We start from the raw sequence: 20,890 nt of genomic DNA on the forward strand, positions 1-20,890 counted from the left end.
ACGCACAGCTAGACAGTACATTTCAGCTCATCTGAGAGGAGTATAAGCATCTCTCTATCTACGTAAATAGCCGGTCACTGACGTACTCAATCCTCAGCAGACCCTGCATCGCAGCGTCATCACTGATAGCCTACCCACCAAAAACTAGAGCAGAACTGATGCAGTGCTGTTTCCACATGAACATACTGACACAGTTGCGCTGACATTTTACTGTTCGGGGTTGAAATGCTTCATTTATGCTATAAATACAACATGGAGTGAGAAACAATCCTTCTACTAGTCATACTACAACGCTCGCATTATAATGACTTTGTCGTTCGCATGTTTCATTCAGCATTTTGTTTTGACGCGTCGCTCCCGTGCAGCGTAGGTGGGGTGTTGCACATTACACTGTGAAGGAGGAGTGCGAAGTAAAGGCAATGACCGGAAAGAATCTTCTAGTGGAAGGCAAACACAGGGCAAAAACACATACACACATACCCGGGGACGCTAGAGGCAGTCGCGTAACACAAGACGCATTCAGACTCTGTACATATAAAGCACTGGTTGCGTTACATAACGAGGATGCTCCGCAAACTTTCAGTTTTTTTATAGTCTCACAGCTAAATGATTCGAACCGAATGCGTCAATATAACGAGGTCAAGTCATAGTGTATAGAACGAAATAGTAGCCTAATATAGGCTATATGAGTAGGCTACATAGAAGGTCACGCGCATTGCATATGAATTTTATGATGCGTCAGAGAATCGAGATGATGCTTACTGACGTGATCTGGGTCGATCCCTTAATAATAAAATACACAAAATAATACTAAAAGTAGTTAATGGAGTATGTTTATGTGCAAATGGGTTTAAAACACATTCGCACATAACAGGCTAAATAAATTACACTGTAACACAGTGAACTTCACAGTCGTTGTATGAGTAAAACGCATTCGATAGCTTATCAAATGACTTTACAAAATTAAGGGAATACTCTCTAAATAACGAACAGACTGCCGAAAAACTTGCGCCCCATAGTACTTACTGGTTGTTTAAACCACCCCAGTTGTTCCACAAAAGGAACCAAGAATATTGAAATCATAGACTATTCACAGTCATTTTATTCCGTATTTGAGTAAAATATAAAACTCGGAGCGGCTATCCAGCCAGCACGCTCAGTGGGTTGCGATCCTCTGACAATTCTCAGACACCTTTGGATGTTCTAGTGGGGGCGGAGCGGCGAAACAGAGTAGAAGGTGATTGGTGCTCTCTGCTGTCAATCAGATACTTCCACCAATGAGCCCAATGAGCTGTTAAAGGGGCGGGATGGCAGGTACGCCTTCCCCCGAAGGTTGCACCGCCTAGTTCTGTGTGTGTGTGCGTATTTTTTTCTTTCTATTTTTTTGTAACCAAAGCTGGATGTGTAGGACGTCACATGTTGTTTTTCCTCTTCACTCCAGTCACTTAGCGATATGTGTTATTTACTGTTAAACCGCTCCTCACAGCGAACGCGCACTCCGCGCCGGGTACAGAAGAGAGTCTGACAGGATTATATCTAACTGACAGCACAAGTTGAGGAAAAGTGAGAGTTTTTCTTTAGAGCATATGAGAATGGCGAGTCCGCCACCGACAGAAGGACAGCTGATTTCAAATATGACAATGAAGAACAACAACCACGTTAAGAAGTGCGGCTATCTGAGGAAACAGAAGCATGGACACAAGCGCTTTTTCGTGCTGAGGGAGCCTAGCGAGGGCTCTCGCGCCCGGCTGGAGTATTACGAGAGCGAGAAGAAATGGAAAAACAAGTCGACTGCTAAACGGGTTATACATTTGGACTCGTGCCTGAACATCAACAAGAGAGCCGATGCCAAACACAAACACCTGATCGCCCTTTACACCAAGGACGAGTATTTTGCCGTGGCTGCCGAAAACGAACATGAACAGGAGGACTGGTACACCGTCTTAACGGATTTAATGAATGAGGGGAAAGTGAGCGACGGCTCCGCTTCCAATTCGGCGTCATCTCTCGTCGGCTTTGATGAGGCGAACTACGGCGTGATAACGCCCGTCACCGCTACTTATAAGGAGGTTTGGCAGGTCACTTTGAAATCTAAAGGACTCGGACAGAGCAGAAACTTAACGGGCGTTTACAGGCTGTGTTTATCCAGCCGGACCATCAGCTTCGTGAAACTCAACACGGAGGTGGCGTCGGTGATTTTACAGCTGATGAACATCCGCCGATGCGGACACTCAGACAGTTTTTTCTTCATCGAGGTGGGACGGTCCGCGTCGATCGGACCCGGCGAGTTGTGGATGCAGGCGGACGACTCGGTGGTGGCGCAAAACATCCACGAGACCATTTTGGAGGCGATGAAAGCAATGAAAGAGATGTCAGAGTTCCGCCCGCGCAGCAAAAGCCAGTCTTCGGGTACCAACCCCATATCTGTGCCCACCAGGCGGCACTTTAACAACCTCCCACCGAGTCAGACCGGGCTGCAACGGCGCTCGCGCACCGACAGCATGGCAGCGACGTCTCCCGTGACAAAACTGACATCCTGTAGGATCCGCACGGCAAGCGAGGGTGACGGTACCATAGGCAGCCCCATCAGCCCAGGCGCGAACAGGACGCATTTGAGCCGCTCAAACACAGTGACAGCTCGCCCATGCAGAACATTTGAATCATCAACTCTGCAGCATAGTAAATCCATGTGCATGCCTGTGTCTCACTCCCCTCCCTCAGCTGCCAGCCCTGTCAGCCTGTCCTGCAGCAGTAACATAGAAAGCGGCCCTCGCCCCTCCAGCTGCACCGCCTCCATTTCAGGCTCCCCCAGCGATGCTGGCTTCATCTCCTGCGACGAGTGCGGCTCCAGCCCAGGTGACATACGGCACCTTTTAGCAGCAAATCGAAGCAACACACCTGAGTCGCTAGCTGACACACCCCCCTCACAGGAGGGCAGCAACCTGTATGGATACATGATCATGGAAAGGCCGAACAGCTGTGGACGGCGAAGCATCCAGGAGAGCATAGGAGATCTGGAGAAAGCATACAGAAAGAGGACACACTCCCTCACCATGCCTTACCAGAAGAGGGTGCCATCACAAGTATCCTCTGCTTCACTGGATGAGTACACGCTCATGAGAGCCACTTACACAACTGGAGGCCATTCGGGGCGCAGCTCTCACACCGCATCCCCAAAGGTCACGTATCCTGAGGATTATGGGGACATTGAAATAGGATCGTTACTGAAAAGTTCCAGCAGTAATCTGGGCGACGATGGCTACATGCCAATGACACCAGGTGTGGCTCCACAAGGGGGGAAGACCGACAACTACATGCCTATGAGCCCAATGTGCGTTTCGGCTCCTAAGCAGATAATCAACCCCCGGACGCACCCCCTCACTATAGCTAATGGTTACAGAACCAATTCCCCCAGCAGTTGTTCACTGGATGACAGTGGCTACATGAGGATGCTGTGTGGCTCTAAATTCTCCATCGACAGCTCGGATGGGAAACTGACTAATGGTGAGTACCTCAACATGTCCCCTGTTGATTCAGTCACACCACCAGACTACTACCTGAGCCCCGAGTCTCCGTGTCTCAGACAGCTTCACGTGTTTAACTCTTTGCCTCGCTGTCATAAGCCCAAGCAGACGCTAAAGGATGCAGACAATGATCAGTATGTTGTCATGAATCCTCAGAGTCACAGAATAATAGAGGAGTCTGTAAAAACAGCCTCCCCCCCTGCCCCATCTCCTTTAAGACAAAGCCGCACAGATAGCCTCATACTCCTGCACAGGATAAGCCGGCCCACCCGCCTCTCCCTGGACACGCTCCGAATGTTACCCAGTATGAACGAGCATCCCCTTCCCTCTGAGCCAAAAAGCCCTGGTGAGTACATAAACATAGACTTTGGACATGTTGCTGAAAGTTGCACTCCACCCTCCGTTGCTTCCTCTGAGAGCCCAGCCTCATCCCTCGGATCGTCTGGCGATCAGAGGACATCCCCCCTCTCTGATTACATGAACATAGATGTGAGTTCTCCGTCACCCAAATCTGAGAATGCCGCTCCGTCTAATGGTTTAGAGCCCCTGCCAGAGCTCACATCCTGCCCCGCCCACCCTGAAGAAGAGGAGGAAGGCAAGAGGTACCATCTCACAGCACAGGTGGCACCAGTGGGCCCAGTTGATAAAGCTAAAGATGATTACACAGAGATGACGTTTGGTGTGCCCGCTTCCCCTCCGCAGCCTGTCTCGCAGCCCTCAGAAGGTGGGCAGACCATCAGCCCATCCTCATGCATGCAGAGGCTGACTGTGGATGAGACTGTGGGAGTGCCTGCTGTTGAGGCATTTCTGCTGCGTGGTGCCACTTTGGCCTTGGTGGATCCCGACCGGGGTGCCAAAGTGATTCGTGCTGACCCCCAGGGACGCAGGCGGCACAGTTCAGAGACATTCTCCTCAACCACCACCGTAACACCAGTTTTTCCCTCCTTTGCGCACGACGCCAAGCGGCACGGTTCAGCCTCTGTGGAGAACGTGTCTGTTTCTGTGAGGAACAGCGAAGGATCGGACGAAGAGTACAACAGTCCCATGTGCAGGGAGACATCGGCTGGCTTTCAGAATGGACTTAACTACATTGCCTTAAACTTGATGGATGGAGGACTTGCCAGCTGTGATTCGCTTGTCCGGTTCAAAGCTGCCAGCTGCTGTAAAGAGGGCATCAATGGAATACATGCCAGTCCGTATGCCAGCCTTGGGTTCAAGGAGACGGCAACAACAGTGAAAGGTAAGCTGTGAATTCATAAAAGAGATAACTGGTGAAATGCAAGCTCACTACCTTCATTAGTTAATGTTTATTCACTCATTCACTTCATGTTATTATTTCGGTAACACTTCGGTACAATAAGGTCTCATTTGTTAACATTAGTTCATGTATTAACTAACAATGAGAAGTACATTTGTTACAGTATTTATTAATCTTTGTTAATGTAAAATCTAGCTGTTCATTGTTTGTTCATGTTACTTCAAGTTGCATTAACTAATGTTAACAAATACAATGGTTGATTTTAATCATGTATTAGTAAATGCTGAAATTAACATAAACTAAGATTAATAAATGCTGTTGAAGTATTGTTAGTTCATGTAGTTCAAGTGTTACCATTATTTTTTTCAAATGATATGCTCTGAAATGTTGATTTATAATGATTTAGCCAAGGTAGGCTAACTCACTACAATATGACATGACAATATATTTGAGCTAAAATAACATCTACATATTACTTCTGCACCAGATTAGCATGTCACATGACAAATATCCCTCTTATGTGAGAGAGCTAATTGAGCAACTTGGGTGTCAGAATGATGGAAATGCCTCTTTAAAAGCTGTGGCGCAGTTTTTATTCTCAGTGACTGATCACTTCATCCATGCCTGCTGGAGTGTTTGGGATGAAAACAGCTCAGTTAAAGTTTTTTATTCATTCCTACTGGAGCTCCCTGTTGAAATGATCACTTTGTCAGTAGTGTGAGGATGACTCTGTGGGATGCGGTCACTTTGAGAGGATGTAAATGTGAAAGAGAGGTCATATCCGAATGTCAATAATTTAGCAAAAGAAGAAACATTCCCAATATTTGCATCAAACTTCGACTCATTCTCTGAATCAAAATAAGTCCTTGTGTCATACTTGAGTGAACAGTAGCCCAGATAAAAACAAGTGAGTCAGTTGTTTATCAGTTTCAGGTGGAGGGTTTCAAGGCTGGAATGCAGGACGTGTGCAAAGGTCGTTCAGAGAGGTTAATGCTGGCTTGTTTTTCCAACCTGCCAGGTTTCTTTTAAGGAATGACCCACCTTTTGTTTTTCAGCGTGACTTGAAAAACAAAGTTGTTTGTGTAGCACAGAGATAAACATGTAGGCTGATAGACAGATATAGACTCACGTGGAAGTTACACACTGAAACGAGTAGTAAGTTAGGACTTGTTGTTGTTTTTGTTAAGTGGGATTGTGTGAAGGTTGTATAAGTGTTAAAGAGGAGTATGAACTACACTTTAGTGAGACTTTTGCACTGACAATAGTCAAGGTGGGGGATTGCTATTAAAGGACAGAGCGACTTGTCTGATGAATGACTCTTCACAAAAGAGTCTAGAAGCAGAAGCCTCTTAAAACAACTCACACACACACGTACCATATAAGGCAAATAGACTCAATTACGATCTCTAGGGTGTGTGAGTGTTTGTGCTGGTGGAGCAGGTGTTTCTGCAGTTCTCTGTTTACCTCCACAAGAGGACGGAGCAGAAAGACATAGCCGCAGGCCACGGAAGCCCTAGAACAGTGGGAGGAGACCACAAAGAAAACTCGCAGAAACATCGGCACACACTCACTAGAGCTCAACCATGATTGGTCACAGACAACATTCCACCAAAACAAAAGATGAGCCACAGAGACAGAACACAGAGCTCCTATTTGTGTAGAATGGCCGGATGGTCTTCCTGATAGGAACTTGCGCCAGTACGGGACTCATTGAGCCAGTACGGGACTCACTGAGCAGCGATGAGAGCACGGATAGGCTGCGCTCTGTTTACTACGCCAGCGTCTGTAATGCCACATTCCACTCCATCCCTCCTCCCGTCACTTTTACACACTGATTTGAATAGTACATTTGTGAATGGGAAGCAAGCAGACACATACTTTGACAAACATAACTACATATTTACATAGTGTGCAGGATGTTTGACTCAGGTTTATGGACTGATTGGTTTTTGTCACGCTCTGTCATTTTTATTTCAGCGTTCAGTCATTGAACACCAAAATACTCCAGCAGCGTGTTGTAAATCAAAATAGTCCCCTCTGACCCGGCCTTAAATGTAGAGGGCTATAGAGATCAGCTCTGTGCTTGAGGAGTGGGGCGTAAAGAGGGCATTGAAGCTTTCGGCTATACCTTTTATTTCCTTAGATTGGATTCTTTCCATTTCTTCCTTCATAATAGCACTAGAGGAGAGAGTAAACACTGTGTTATTAAAAATTTACCATTAGCACATCTCAGAGAGCTCTGTGTGTGTCTGCGAGGGGCTTCCAGAGAATCCTCCCTCCTGAGAATAGTGTGTGTGAGGGGCGGGGCTAGCAGATGGTGGGGGCCAGGGTCATGCACCTGCCATTCCAAGCAGTGCACAGTGGTTATCAGGCCCATCAGAGCCCTGACAATACACTAATGATTAGCGACCATCTGCTGCCCCACACAACAGCCTAGAGAGATATGGGGAGATACAGTCAAAAAACCAGTGAAAACAATTGGCACAAGCTTGAAATAAAAGTGAAATCTCTCTTTTGTTATAGACATATCAAGTCCTGCCCCTTCCTTGATTTTGAATTGAAAAGTACATTGGTGAAAGAGAGATTGAGTCTATCAATTTGCCTGCTTTTATTTCTAGAGAACAGGCTCAGACGACCATCCCCCACCACAACACACACCTATTCCTTTGACTCCTAGTCCATTGGCATACTGTCTTTCTCTCTTACATCATACAACTTTTTGTTTAATATCTCCTATGATTATTTTTTTTATATCTGAGGGATTGTTTTCATTTCTTCCTTTCTGTCTACCACCAATCATCACTGTGCGTTCCCATCCCATCTCTCTTCATGTCCTCTTTCACCTCTTAGTCTGTTGTTGTTGTATCTATTGTTGCAGATTCTGTAGTGTTAAACTCATCCAAGATGTTCTGTGAAACACTCTCCCTGCTCCCCACTTTTTTAGCAGCACAGAGAAGGCGGATTACATGCTGCCACCGATTAGACATTGTTGAGCAGCTTTGTTTGGTGACCAAGTAAACGACACACAGCTGAATTTCGCAAAACCTTTATATTTCACCCAAGAGTTATATTTCACCAAAAATCAATAGAATTAAATAATAAGTGAAGCTATTAAACGTAATTTCAGGAGGAGTACACCCATCTAATCTTCCAGTTAATACCAAGGTATAAAAACGAGCATCTTACCATTGTTAGTTCTTTCGGCATCCCTTCTTCTCCCCTTCCCCTACTTTTTGTACAATTTTACCTGTTATCGAGGGGCAATTGGAGCTCTAGTAGAATATCCTCTCTGAACAGAGCAAGCCAAATCAGTTTACCACTTACACTAAGATTATATAGGCATACAAACTATAGTATATAGGATAGTATGTATCTATAGAAAAGAGAAAAGTACTTTCTGTCCCTCTGTCCTTGACTTACACTTTCTCAGGTCAAATCTGGACAACACGTTTGAGACCTCTCTCTCTCTCTCTCACACACACACACACACACACACACACACACACACACACACACACACACACACACTCACACGTGTGTAAAGTATATAACATTTAACATATGTTAATGCTATATGTTAACATCCTATAGATTTAACATCCCCTTTTTGTGTATGCAAAGCGTGGGATGTGGCTGGAAAATATCATTTGAAATCTGCATAGGACCCTCTTTAAGAGCACGTGCCGTGTGTGGGAATAATTGCATGGCATGTGGCCTGATTCTGAATGAATGCTCCTTTTCTCCCCTGCTGAGCTAAGTCATCTGAGTGTGTAATATGTGTGGAGCAGAATATGTAGTGATGCTTTACTGTCATCAAATGTCTCCTTGGATATTATCTTTGCTGCTGCTTTTTGGATTTGTTTTAAAGGAGGATGACTGTGAGATCTGCTGAGCTCACACACCCTTATGCACACACTTTCTTATTCATGGACTGGAGTTTATTTCCATATGACCGCTGAGCTCTGTTGGCTTAGTTGGCTGCAGTGTTATGAGATTAGACCGTGACATTTACACATGAAGATCATCACACCACGCATACAGTGTAGCCTTCTGCCCTGCCTTTTTATTCCATAGCTGATTATGTCCAGACTGTCTGAGCCTCCGGCACTGTAAAGTTAGGCTACGGTTTACAATTTCATATTGAGCCGAGAGCTGTCGGTGACGTGTTTGTTTGTTTGTTTCACCTTTGGCATTATTAGTAAGAAACATTTTTTTTTTTTTTTTTTGATATATTAATGTAATTTATTATGAATCTTAAAAAAAATAATAATAATACAAGGCTGTTTGTTAAGCTGTGTTCTAGCAGTTGGTTAAATCATGGGGCTCATTTGGGCAGTGTGGGTTTTCTGACACATTTAATTATTTTCTAACTATATAAAGTGGCAAAATGGGTGTTGTGACAGATCGCTGTAGTGCCTTAGTTCAAGCGGCATGTGAACCGATCATCTCTTCCTACTAGTTCATTTATAGCATCAAATAAACACGAATGAACATCATAAGGAATGTTTTTTCAATCACGGAAAGATGTCAGTACACACTTTTTTATATATAGTTCTAGTCCACCTACGTTAATCTGCTCTCCCCTGACTGCTTTATCGGACAAAATGGTGGATTCGGTGTTATGATTGGTTTGATCGCCTGTCAATCAAACTCCTGGTGAAGCGTCAATTGCTGAGGTTTTTTATCACGGTATAGCCTATAGTATTATCATGGCATTGAATTACAAAATGTACATTTTTTTAAACAACAGTAAACAGTTGTTTCAAAATGCAAAAAGAACTATAAAGAATGGTAATAAAGAATCAAAACAAATGTTTCAAATGTCTGTTTGAAATATTTAATTATTGTTCAGAAACAGAAAGTAGTGCAGCCTGCTTTTTTTTTACTTTTCCATAAGCGCCATCTACTGTCAGAGAACGAATGTGCATTTGCACTCATCCTATTTTTTACACACTATTGTACATTTTAACCAATTGGTGGAAAAGTATTTTAATATTTTAAGTATTTTGAAGTGTCTACAATAGCAATATAGTGCATTTTCATTATCGTGATATATCATAAAACCATATAGGCACATTTAATACAAACACTAGCACATACTCGTACAGTAGTCCACATACACTGTAATGTTTTGTGAGAGAGACTACTACATTTATTTGAGGGAGTGAATCCCTTAAATTTTCATTTTGTCTGCCCATGTACATCACTCCTGCTACCTCAAACTTTCACTGAATTGCTACAAATCGCTGACATTGTGAACATCTCTAAAGGGAGTGACATTGGAAGATCCTACTGAGTGAACAGAAACATTGTTATTTCTACCCCACGGGTTAAAACTGATACTCCCCTTCTATGATATATGAGACTAGCATAGATAAATAAATTAGTAACACTAGCACCTGTTTACAGTACAGTCAGTCACTCAGCTGATTTTCTATCTACTGTAAATATGCCTTGTGTGTGTGTGTGTGTGTGTGTGAGAGAGCGAGAGAACAGTTGTGTGTCATATGTGTGTGAGAACACCAGACTGTTCCTGGCTCGGCTGCAGGGGGGCTAAATTTAACCTGTGTGAAATAAATAAAAAATGAGTCGCAGGACAAATGTGTGTGTGTGGAGAGGGGACATTTTTTGTAGATGGGGGCAGCGGGTTCACAGGCTGGTGACTTGAACCAGCGTGGTCCAGATTACAGCTGCTATAAATACATGTGCTGATTTCTCACACAGGCTCAGGAACCACAGTTTTAACACCAAAAAACAACAAAATGTTTACGAAGCAATATGTTCCCCTTAGCTCAGATCTGAAGACTTTAGATTGAGTGATTACTCTGAGAGACAATACAAGAGGGAGAGAGATGGGGGAGGGAATTTGGGGTCAGAGGGTCCAATAAGACCTCTCACTTCTGGTCTCCATTTGAATTTGAGCATATTTACCATTAGCTTTGATATTTATTTATTGATTTATATTTATTGATAAGAAACAGCGTTTCCTTAAGAATTATGTTTTTGGTAATGTTTAAAATTATTACATTTTTTGGAAATGTTGCCTTGGTAGCTAATTTCTTGGCATACATAAACATTATTTGTTTTGTATGTGGCACTGTTGATTACTGCATAACAGTGCAGGACACAGAAGTCAATCCAGGTCAGCATTTGACAGATAAAACATATAAAGTTCCTCCCTCTGCTCATTCATCTGTCTCTGTCTCTGTTGAGTGCTTGTCCCATGACCTCATTGCTTTTTCTTTCCCCCTCATTCATTGGCGCTGTTTTTTTCTGCCTTTCCGGATCGGAATGGGACATCCGTGGAATTGCCAAGCTTCCTCTTGCTTAATTAGCTCTGTGAAATTCAAGCTGCCTTCTAACCTCCACACATACACGCACACTACATGACTCCGGATCTGTGGCATCAGTGTGAATGTGAGAATCAGCGAGAGGGGAAAAGAGATCTCTGTCTGTTTTGAGTCTATTAATACACATGACGAAATCAGACCACCCGACGTGGTACTTTGAGAGTCTGCGTACGAGCGGTCAAGCTCAAGTTCACATCAAGGTTTCCACTGCGCTGTCATGTATGAAGTTATGCTAATGTTTCTGTAGTCAATACAGCATCTTTGTTTTAGAGGTGGAAGCACTCAGCAGTGTGGTGATGGTAATGTAGGTCAGGTCATATAATGTATAATGTTATATAAAGCTGGACACATATAGCAGCTTCCACTGAGCCAAACTTTGTAGAGTTTTCTTTCAAATTGCTGTTTTTGGTTCACTAAAAAGTCATTTGTGAATCAGACTACACTGGTTTTGATGTATGATTTTGATTCACTAAAAAGAATCGGCTCATTAGAGTCAATTGTTTGTGAATCAGACATTTTTGCAGAGATCTTTTTAGAGTAAAGTCACCATGAAATCAAAATTGACAATTCTTTTTTTTTTTTTTACGGAATATTGCAGTTATAAATGATTTATCCATGTACATTATTATTATTAATATTTTAAATTTCATGTTCCCTCATAATTAGGGCTGCACAACGATTAATCGCGATTAATCGCGATTAATTGTTTGCAAAAAGTCTGTGTTTACGTAATATATGTGTGTGTTCTGTGTATAATAATTATGTATATATAAATACATGCACATACATGTATAAATTTAAAAAATACATACATGTATAAATAAATATAAATATTTATATATATTTTAGATTACATATAAATATAAATATTTTATATATAAATATATATTTTTTTCTTAAATATATACATGTATGTGCATGTATTTATATATACATAATTAATATACACAGAACACACACATATATTACGTAAACACAGACTTTTATTTTGCAAACGATTAATCGTGATTAATCGCGATTAATCGTTGTGCAGCTCTACTCATAATCAACATCTCCTCTCTTTTCTGATGATGTGTTTACTAGCTTGAGGGCGGGATCAACCTGTCACTCACATGACATCACAGCAATAGCAAATCATAATGATCCAATTATCAAATCGATTCTCATTAGAAAAAATCAAGTCCTGTCCTACATTCTTTTCTTGTTTGAGAAGTTGTTTCAACTTCTGTTGACTTTACACCAAGAAAAACAGTATATTTTTTAAGGTTTTTTTCTTTTTCTTTTTTTTTCAGCCATTAATGCTGCTGTTACTGTTGCAGATGTAGGTTTGTCATTGGTGTTTGGCTGTGGGATTTTTTTTTATTTTTTTTATCATCAGGGTGAGACAGCAGCGTAAACATGTTTTCTGCTGTTTTTCCCACAGTCGGTATAATTAAAAGAACAACAGGAAAGTACCTACTCCCCTTTCTCTTTCTCCATCTTCACTAGTTGGCCATGAGATCAACAGATCTGTCAGCACTTAACTGGAAGAGTAATACCTCGTAATACTACACAGAGGGAGGTATCAAAGAGCAGGAAAAGATGAGGCACTTTACGACCGTGAAAGTGCTTGACCTCTCGATGGCCCCTCCTCCCTGACTTTACCCAACTCTCCGTGAGAGAATGCAACCCTACTGACGTTCATGGGAATTACTTCCATCCTTGTCAGAGTGGATGTTGTGATATCGAGCTCACATGCGGAAGTGTTCGGAATGTGCGCGGGCAGTCCAGATAATGGGAGCGATTATGGTGTGCAATATAGCCGATGGCTGTGAATTAAGGGTTTGTTAAGTGTGTGTGAGAGCGAGTCTTGCTCTATGAAAACAGCTCTTGTTCTATGCGGATGAAAAGCAGGAGGAGGAGTTTGGAGGGGGGGACGGCACTAGCACACGGCCTGGGAGGACTGACCCACGAAAGGGTTTGTGTTAGCAGAGACTTCCGCCCAGTGTGAGGCCTACATGCAAATGAAACCTCACAAACAAGTACAGCGGGTGAGAGGTCAGGATAGCGATCTAGCCTTGTAAACAGAACCCAGACACCAGCGAGAGAGAAAAGCAAATTGTTAAACCACACTGCAATGTTTACATTTTAAACGTAAAACCGATGTGTCATTTTTGTGCGACCGTTCACACAGGATGCATTCTTGCATCCGTCTGTGCTGATTTTTATACTTTTGTTGCACACAAAATATCTCACTATATGTTTACAGTTAAACAGGATGAACCTGCATTCGATTGTTCTGCATTTAGCAGTTTATGAACACAAGAATGCTTTTGGTTTTAAACCCAAAATATAATCTTGCCAGGGACCACCTTTCTAAAATTGCTTGGCATCTATAAACACCCATTAAACTGTGAGAGAAAAATATCAAGCATCATATTGTGTAGTTAACCAGATGTTTCCAAAAGTAAAGGATTCCTTGATTATGCTTTCACTTTTTTCATTTTAGTTAGTGTGTAATGTTGCTGTTTGAGCATAAACAACATCTGCAAAGTTATGACGCTCAAAGTTCAATGCAAAGGGTAATAGTTTATAGAAATTGCTTTTTAAGGATAACAACAAGCGGCTGGTAGTGACTACAACAAGCTTCCCGGGTTGGTGACATCACAAACCCCAAAATTTTCATAAACCCTGCCCCGGGGAACACGCAACAAAGGGGGTGAGGCCATGTTGGGCTGCTTTAGAGAAGAGGAAGAGTTGTTGTAGTAGAGTGATGTTGCCATGCCGTCATTTTACGCCGGACTGCTTCACAAACGAGGGTCAATTCAATGCTGGATTTGCACAAAAGATTAACATGACGGCACATGCTAGTCGATGAGTTGAATCAACTCCACAGAAACTACATAAATTTATTCACTCACCATTCAGAAACGTCCAGTTGCATTCTAAAAGTTGTAACTTCTTCCTGAGTCTCTCCATCAGTGTCTGACTCCGGTTTGAACAATGTAAGATTGAACACCGTTACTGACAATCCTCATTTTGTCTGTGTGAGATTCTCCAGCTTTTCTGGAAAGGGGGCCGGGAGCAGCAGCTCATTTGCATTTAAAGGGACACATACAAAAATGGTGTGCTTTTTCTCACACCCAAATAGGGGCAAATTTGACAAGCTATAATAAATGATCTGTGGGGTATTTTGAGCTGCAACTTCACAGACACATTCTGGGTAATATCTTGTGAAATGTGGAATAGTAGGTCCCCTTTAAATAATTGGGTTTAAATCGACATTATATTAAAACCATACCAAATGGTTAAAATATCAGACTTGCACCAGTGCAAATGTTTTTTGACATGAAAAAAATCAAAAGATTTACTAAAGACTGTAAATTAGTAAATTACAGATTTACTATGTATGCATTGTATGTGAACACATGGTAATGACATTGTTGGTGTCCTTGTGTATGGTGTATTGTTTGTGAAGCCAAAGACAAATAAAGGAAGTAAACTAAACTAAATTGAACTAAACTAAAGATGCTCAGTGAAAAATTAGCACTGAAAAGGCATGGACAGAGCTATTTGTGCGACTGACCTTATTGCATATGCATTTGTAAGAGTTTCCCTTTCAGATGCAATATTTACGGGATGAGAATATTTAATTTGATTTGTCTTACCCATTGTGCACTTAGCCCTGTTTAGTAAATTACACTTCATATTAAAATAGCATGGCTATTGCTGAACATCCAAGGCTGTGTTGTGTGTCAGTGTACGGCCATTCTTGTGCTCTTTCCGTCAGCTGCATAGTGCTAAATGTCAGCGAGTGTTTCCCTCGTCTGTCTCTGAGCACCTGCCACTTCTGTTGCTCGTAGCAAAAGAGCGCGCATTCCTTACTTGGTAAAGGAGAGAACAAGAACAGCAGTGGGAACGAGAGAGAGAGAGAGTGTGTAACCTTTTATCCCCCACTAGCCAGTTTCATTCCTCATGTATAAATCACATGCGGATGGTAATGGAAAAACACACACCGCTCAGTGAATAGGGAAGATTTTCCAGACAAAGCACAGAGGAATATGATAGTATTTCAGAAAAATGCCGAAACATTAGCGAATGCCCATAAAAGGCTGTTGTGTTGTGTGACGGCAGCGTGGTCGTGTTGATCTCAGGGAACATCGTGTTTTATTGGCTTGGTGCTTTCTTTCTCTGTCTGGATATTTATAGACATCACATTAATGTGCTTCTTTCTCTCTCTTGTTTATTGCAGACTAAACAGAGCCAGTCTCCTCATTAAGGCTCCTTCACCTCTTCTGCATCTCAGTTGTTCCCGTGAAGAGCAACGGATGAGAGGAGGAGAGGAGGCGTTCGTGTGGACAGATGGACCACGTCGCTGCTGCTGCTTCAGCCCTCCGCTGATCTTTGACCTCCCAAATGCATTCGAATGGCCGTCGTCACGGCAACACAGACACTTGACCCCAGTGCGAGGCATGACGATGACTCACAGACACAGAGGCGGGACTTCCTGTCCATCTGTTATTCGCTACAATCTCTTCCCTCTTGGACGCTCAATTTTTGTGTTACGGACCTTTTTCCACTGGTTTTGTTACGAGCTCTGGACTTCGAGTGGCCAGTGTCCCTCAACCCCCTAAAACCTGTGAACCAAACATCTGATCTGCACACGCACGCACACACCCGTCGCACAAGTCACTTATTTATTTCCCCGCGTGGCGGTGTGAGTGCGTGTGCGCTCACGGGTGGTTGCAACACTGCACAGAGGTGGCATTTTAGAAATTTACTCAACAATTCGAAATCAGTCACTTGAAAACCCTACCTCAGAACGAGCCAGGTTATGACTTACAAAAAATATATATATTGAGAAATTAATTTATTTTTACAAGTGAATGTTTTCGTAAAACACCAATCCAAAGCCTTACTGACTGTACTGTCAAACAGTGTTTCTTGGAGGACCTGCATACACTCACAAGAGTATCAAAGATCACAACTGAATGTCTTGTACTGCAGCGGAAGAAGGTCTTGCGCTGCAATCAAAGATCTATTAATGTTATTTTGCATTCTACGCAGATATTTAAAGGATTTTAATATAATATTTATCTGAGTGAGCTGGTAGAGGACCCGCAATCCCGCACATATGCAAAGCAGGCTTCCATACGGTTATTAGTTTGGATCGAAGCCACACGCGATTAACACATGAACCCTTACGGTACGCTAGATGAATGATGTCGTGCGCCTCAGGTCAGAGAGAGGAGCACCTCGCCAAGCCTAGGCATGCTAGCACACTGTCTTTAAACCTTAACAACCCAGAAGCCTCTGCTGACTTGCCCTCTCTCACTGCTCTGAATACACAGGCTTCCCTTTGCCTTACATCCAACCCCCCCCTTTGAGAGAGTGATAGATTCAGGGACGTCTCAGAAGGCCTGACACCAATAATGCTGCTCCCTACTGTCGGACAGGGATAGACTCGATAGAACCAATGCTTTGTCTTGCACTTACAAACTCCCTAGATTGTAACACAAGACACTTTTGAATGTAGAGTATTCTGGAGATCTCCGCAGGAGACGAAACGCATGGCCTAAACATCCACAAACAGACTGATATACCGAGGCAAGAGTTGTTCAGATCGACACAAAATAAAGTTCAACACATACGACTTGACTTAAGTATATGAAAACGTTTGCCTAGAAAGCTGTACATAATGTATAAAGTGATTGCAACTGACATTTTTAAGTTAAAGATTATAACTTATTTGTTTTTGTATATATATATACGGTACATGTTTGAATGAATTTCCCCCAAACAACTAAAGCACTAATGAAGGTACATGCCAAAGGCTGAACTTTGGGCCTGGCGCTTTTCTTTTCTAATTCTTCAGTATGTTTGTAAAAGTATGTACACTGTACGATAAATGCCACTTCAACGATATTTGATAATGCTATGATATAAAAGAAAGAAAGAAAAAAAAAGAATTCTTTGAATAATACTTGATATTACAAAAATAGGTACAAAATCACAAATGGCATATGCAATATTTACATTTTTTAAAAGATTAGTTTACAGAAAGGAACCAAATGTATAAATACTGTGTTAATATATTTAAAACCTTAAGAAAGTTTTTTGCTGTACAAATTTTTTCTGCCAACTTTAAATGGAAAAGTGTTTTTCTTCTTCTTCTTCTTCTTCTTTGCTATTGAATCCTAACAGTAATTTCAGCAGCGTCTTTTGCGAATGCTGTTTCACAGTATGGAAATATTGAATATTTTAATGCCTGAGCGAGTTTGTTTTTTTTTTTTTTTCCTGTGTCTTCCATTGTATATACTTCATATACTTTGCATTGTGATGCTACTTAGAAATGATAATTTAAACTTGATGTAATTAGCATTGCTTTAGAAACTGTATTGATTCTGAATAGCCACATGCAATAAAAAAGTAACATTATTTAAGAAGAGTCTCAGCTCACGTCACTTTCATAGCTTACAAATGACACTACTTGTGTGATTTCCTGAATACAACCTGGCTCAGCCAGACAGCAGATGTCTTCATTCATCATCTGAGCAACTTTCCAGACATGTCACACACTGAACACTTAAGAGATGTAACTTTCAAGGAGTCTGTGTGCTTAATTAAACGCAGACTAAACAAACAGCCTGAGTTCATGAAGACACTCATAATAGCCGCAGTCTGATCTGCTGCCTGACCCAGAATACATAACTGACTAAAGGGATTATGAATTTTCACGCCCAAAGCCATATGATGAAGGATTATTAATTCTCAAGCCCCTGCTAATTAAAATGGTAATTAAGTCTATGGGTAAGATGGAATTGCACAGTCTGGTCAGTGCCAACAGGGTGGGGGTTTGGCGGTGGGTGACAAAAGGATCAAAATAAACAGGTCTGGGATCTTTCCCTCTGGCCTGCCTGCTGTACTGCGCCACCTCAGCAGATGCAAAGGTTCCTGGGATCACGCTGAGCTGAGACTGGCCTGCTTTCTGTGTCAGGACTCCCTGATATGTTCGGTCAGCGTGTCCTGACTGATTAGACCAGTGGATCTCAACCTTTTTCACTTCAGTTTGTGTGAATTCATAATTTTCACACGACATCACACACTGTAAAAAAAAATCCCAGTAAAATTTACGGTAAAAAAAACGGCAGCTGTGGTTGCCAGAACTTTACCGTAAAAATACAGTAGCAACGTAAAAAAAAAAAAAAAAATCTGTTACATTTACGGTAAAATAACGTATTTCATTAACTGATATAATGTTAATTTACCAACCTAATGAAGTACTAATATCTGTTTTATACCTTTATAATACACTGACAATCACCAAACACAGTGGTGATAAGAGTCACATGATGAATCAAAGTTCATCACAAGCTGAGAAGGACAACACTAACATATAGAAGGTGCACACAGTGTCATTCACAAACACACTAAACACCATCATGGTAACATGCATGAAATTTTAAAAATGCAATAAACATTTGTAAATGCTGTAAATTTTGCATTGAATTGTTATTTTCACTTCCAAAAACTGTGAATTTAACCGTAAAATTACATTAAATGTACTGTTAGATCTATTACAGTTATTCACCGTATATAGTACGTAAACTTTCTGTAAACCAATTGACAGTTTTTCACCGCAGCATTTTTACAGTCTTTTACTGTTAAAATCACGGTCATTTTTTAAAGTGCAGTCTTATAGGAAGGCCTCTATTGCCTCCATTGCAGCTTCAAAGGGCGGTAAACGATACCAGATGAGGAATAAGGGTCTTATATAGCAAAACGATCTGTCATTTTTGAAAAAAAAAATACAACTGTATATGCTTTATAAACACAAAATATCGCCTTGAACGTACTTCCGGTTTCCGCATTCTTCAAAACGCTTACGCTGTATGTCCTATGCCTTTCCTATTCTACGAAACTGGCGCCGTGTTCGTTCCATAAGTAGATATTTATTGCATCAGATACATGTCACTTTACTCACAGCTGATTGGTCGAGTTTGGGTTAGTGATCTCTAACCCAGAATAAAACCTCCTCCGGAGCAGGTTAATAATAATAATAATAAACTTTATTTTATATAGCGCCTTTAAAAGGGTATTCTCAAAGCGCTTTACACATAGTACAAAGAAATAAACAGTCAATACACAATAAAGAAGATAGATAAATAGTAAAAATAGTAAATAGAAAGATAAATAGATACGAAATAGTAAAAAAAAAAAATACAAATTACATATAAGCAAGTCTAAAAAAATAAGTTTTAAGAGAAACTTTAAAAACACTAAGAGAGTTTGCATGTCTAATATCACAGGGGAGAGAGTTCCAAAGTTTTGGAGCATAGGAAGAGAAAGCCCTGTCACCCATCGTGCGCATGCGAGTCGTGGGAACGGTCAGGAGGCCTAACTCCAAAGAACGGAGCTCACGCCTGGGAGTATAAACTGTTAAAAGCTCAGATAGATAGGGTGGGGCTAAGTCGTGTAAGGCCTTATAAGTCAACATGAGAATTTTAAAATCTACACGAAACCTGACGGGAAGCCAATGTAGGGACTCCAAGATAGGGGTGATATGCTCTCGGGTTCTTGTCCTTGTTAGGATTCTGGCAGCTGAGTTTTGAACATATTGGAGTTTGTTGAGGGTATTTTTCGATACTCCCGCGAGCAGGGCGTTGCAATAATCAATGCGCGAAAAAACAAAGGTATTGATCAGTTTTTCTGCAACATTAAAAGAAAGCATAGGACGAAGCCTTGCGATGTTTCGGAGGTGAAAAAATGATGTTTTAATGGTATTCTGTACATGTGGATCAAATGTGAGATGAGAATCAAATATCACCCCCAGGTTTTTTATTTTCGTTTGTCCAGGTTAGCCATATACTGTAGCATAAGTTACCATAGCAATGAACCCCGCTAAAAACCAATCCACCTTCATAAGCCCGAAAAAACAGAGTTTGCTCAAAGTAATCTTGAACTTACCTGGGTAGAAACTGAAACCGGCTTTGTGCAACAGGCCACTGGACGTCAAAAGATGCAATGACGTTGCTGCCTATGTGTGGGTCAAATACCCTCGGATTTTATCAAAAATATATTAATTTGTGTTCAGAAGATGAACGAAGGTCTTACAGGTGTGGACCGACATGGGGGTGAGTAATTAATGACAGAATTTTCATTTTTGGGTGAACTAACCCTTTAAATACCCAAATTCAATATACACCTTATTGATGATGCATATGTATAGGCCAGCAGATGAACTCAGAATATAAACACAATGCAGTTTTTCCATAGAAAACCATTTTAAAGACAACGCCTTATTTTAATATCACTGTTTTAGTACATTTAACGAGTTTGTTTGCCCATCAAAATATCGCCTTGAACGTACTTCCGGTTTCCGCATTCTTCAAAATGCTTTCCTATTCTATGAAACTGGCGCCGTGTTCGTTCCGTAAGTAGATATTTATTGCATCAGATACATGTCACTTTCCTCGCAGCTGATTGGTCGAGTTTGGGTTAGTGATCTCTAACCCAGAAAAAAACCTGCTCCTGAGCAGGTTAGCCGTATAGCATAAGTTACCATAGCAATGAAGCCCGCTAAAAACGGGTATTAGGTTAGCAAAATTGGCTTGCTGTCCACTGAGTAGGGGCTCGATGAAGCATCTTCAACTCGAGCTCTGATACACCCCCCCAGTGAATAAATATAGGATGTGATTACATAGGACAAGGTACCTGAAATGAAGGTGGAGTTTGGGGAGGTGGAGGGATGTTGAAACAACTGAGACTGAAGAGAGGTA

At 41.6% G+C, this 20,890-nt stretch overlaps 1 protein-coding gene across 1 annotated transcript; it reads left to right on the forward strand.

Annotated features, from left to right (window-relative positions):
- Positions 1–1,367: 1,367 nt before the first annotated feature.
- On the forward strand, positions 1,368–17,559 carry irs2b (insulin receptor substrate 2b). The gene is made up of 2 exons (XM_048193118.1): positions 1,368–4,764; positions 15,364–17,559. Exons 1-2 carry the CDS (start codon positions 1,587–1,589, stop codon positions 15,366–15,368), a joined length of 3,183 nt encoding a protein of 1,060 aa, XP_048049075.1. The 5' UTR covers positions 1,368–1,586; the 3' UTR covers positions 15,369–17,559.
- Positions 17,560–20,890: the final 3,331 nt, after the last annotated feature.

This window comes from Megalobrama amblycephala, linkage group LG6 (genome assembly GCF_018812025.1).
Source record: "Megalobrama amblycephala isolate DHTTF-2021 linkage group LG6, ASM1881202v1, whole genome shotgun sequence".
NCBI classification, from domain to species: domain Eukaryota; kingdom Metazoa; phylum Chordata; class Actinopteri; order Cypriniformes; family Xenocyprididae; genus Megalobrama; species Megalobrama amblycephala.

Excerpts from the sequence above, each read along its gene's own strand:
- irs2b (XM_048193118.1), top strand. The coding sequence starts at position 1,587 with ATGAGAATGGCGAGTCCGCCACCGACAGAAGGACAGCTGATTTCAAAT.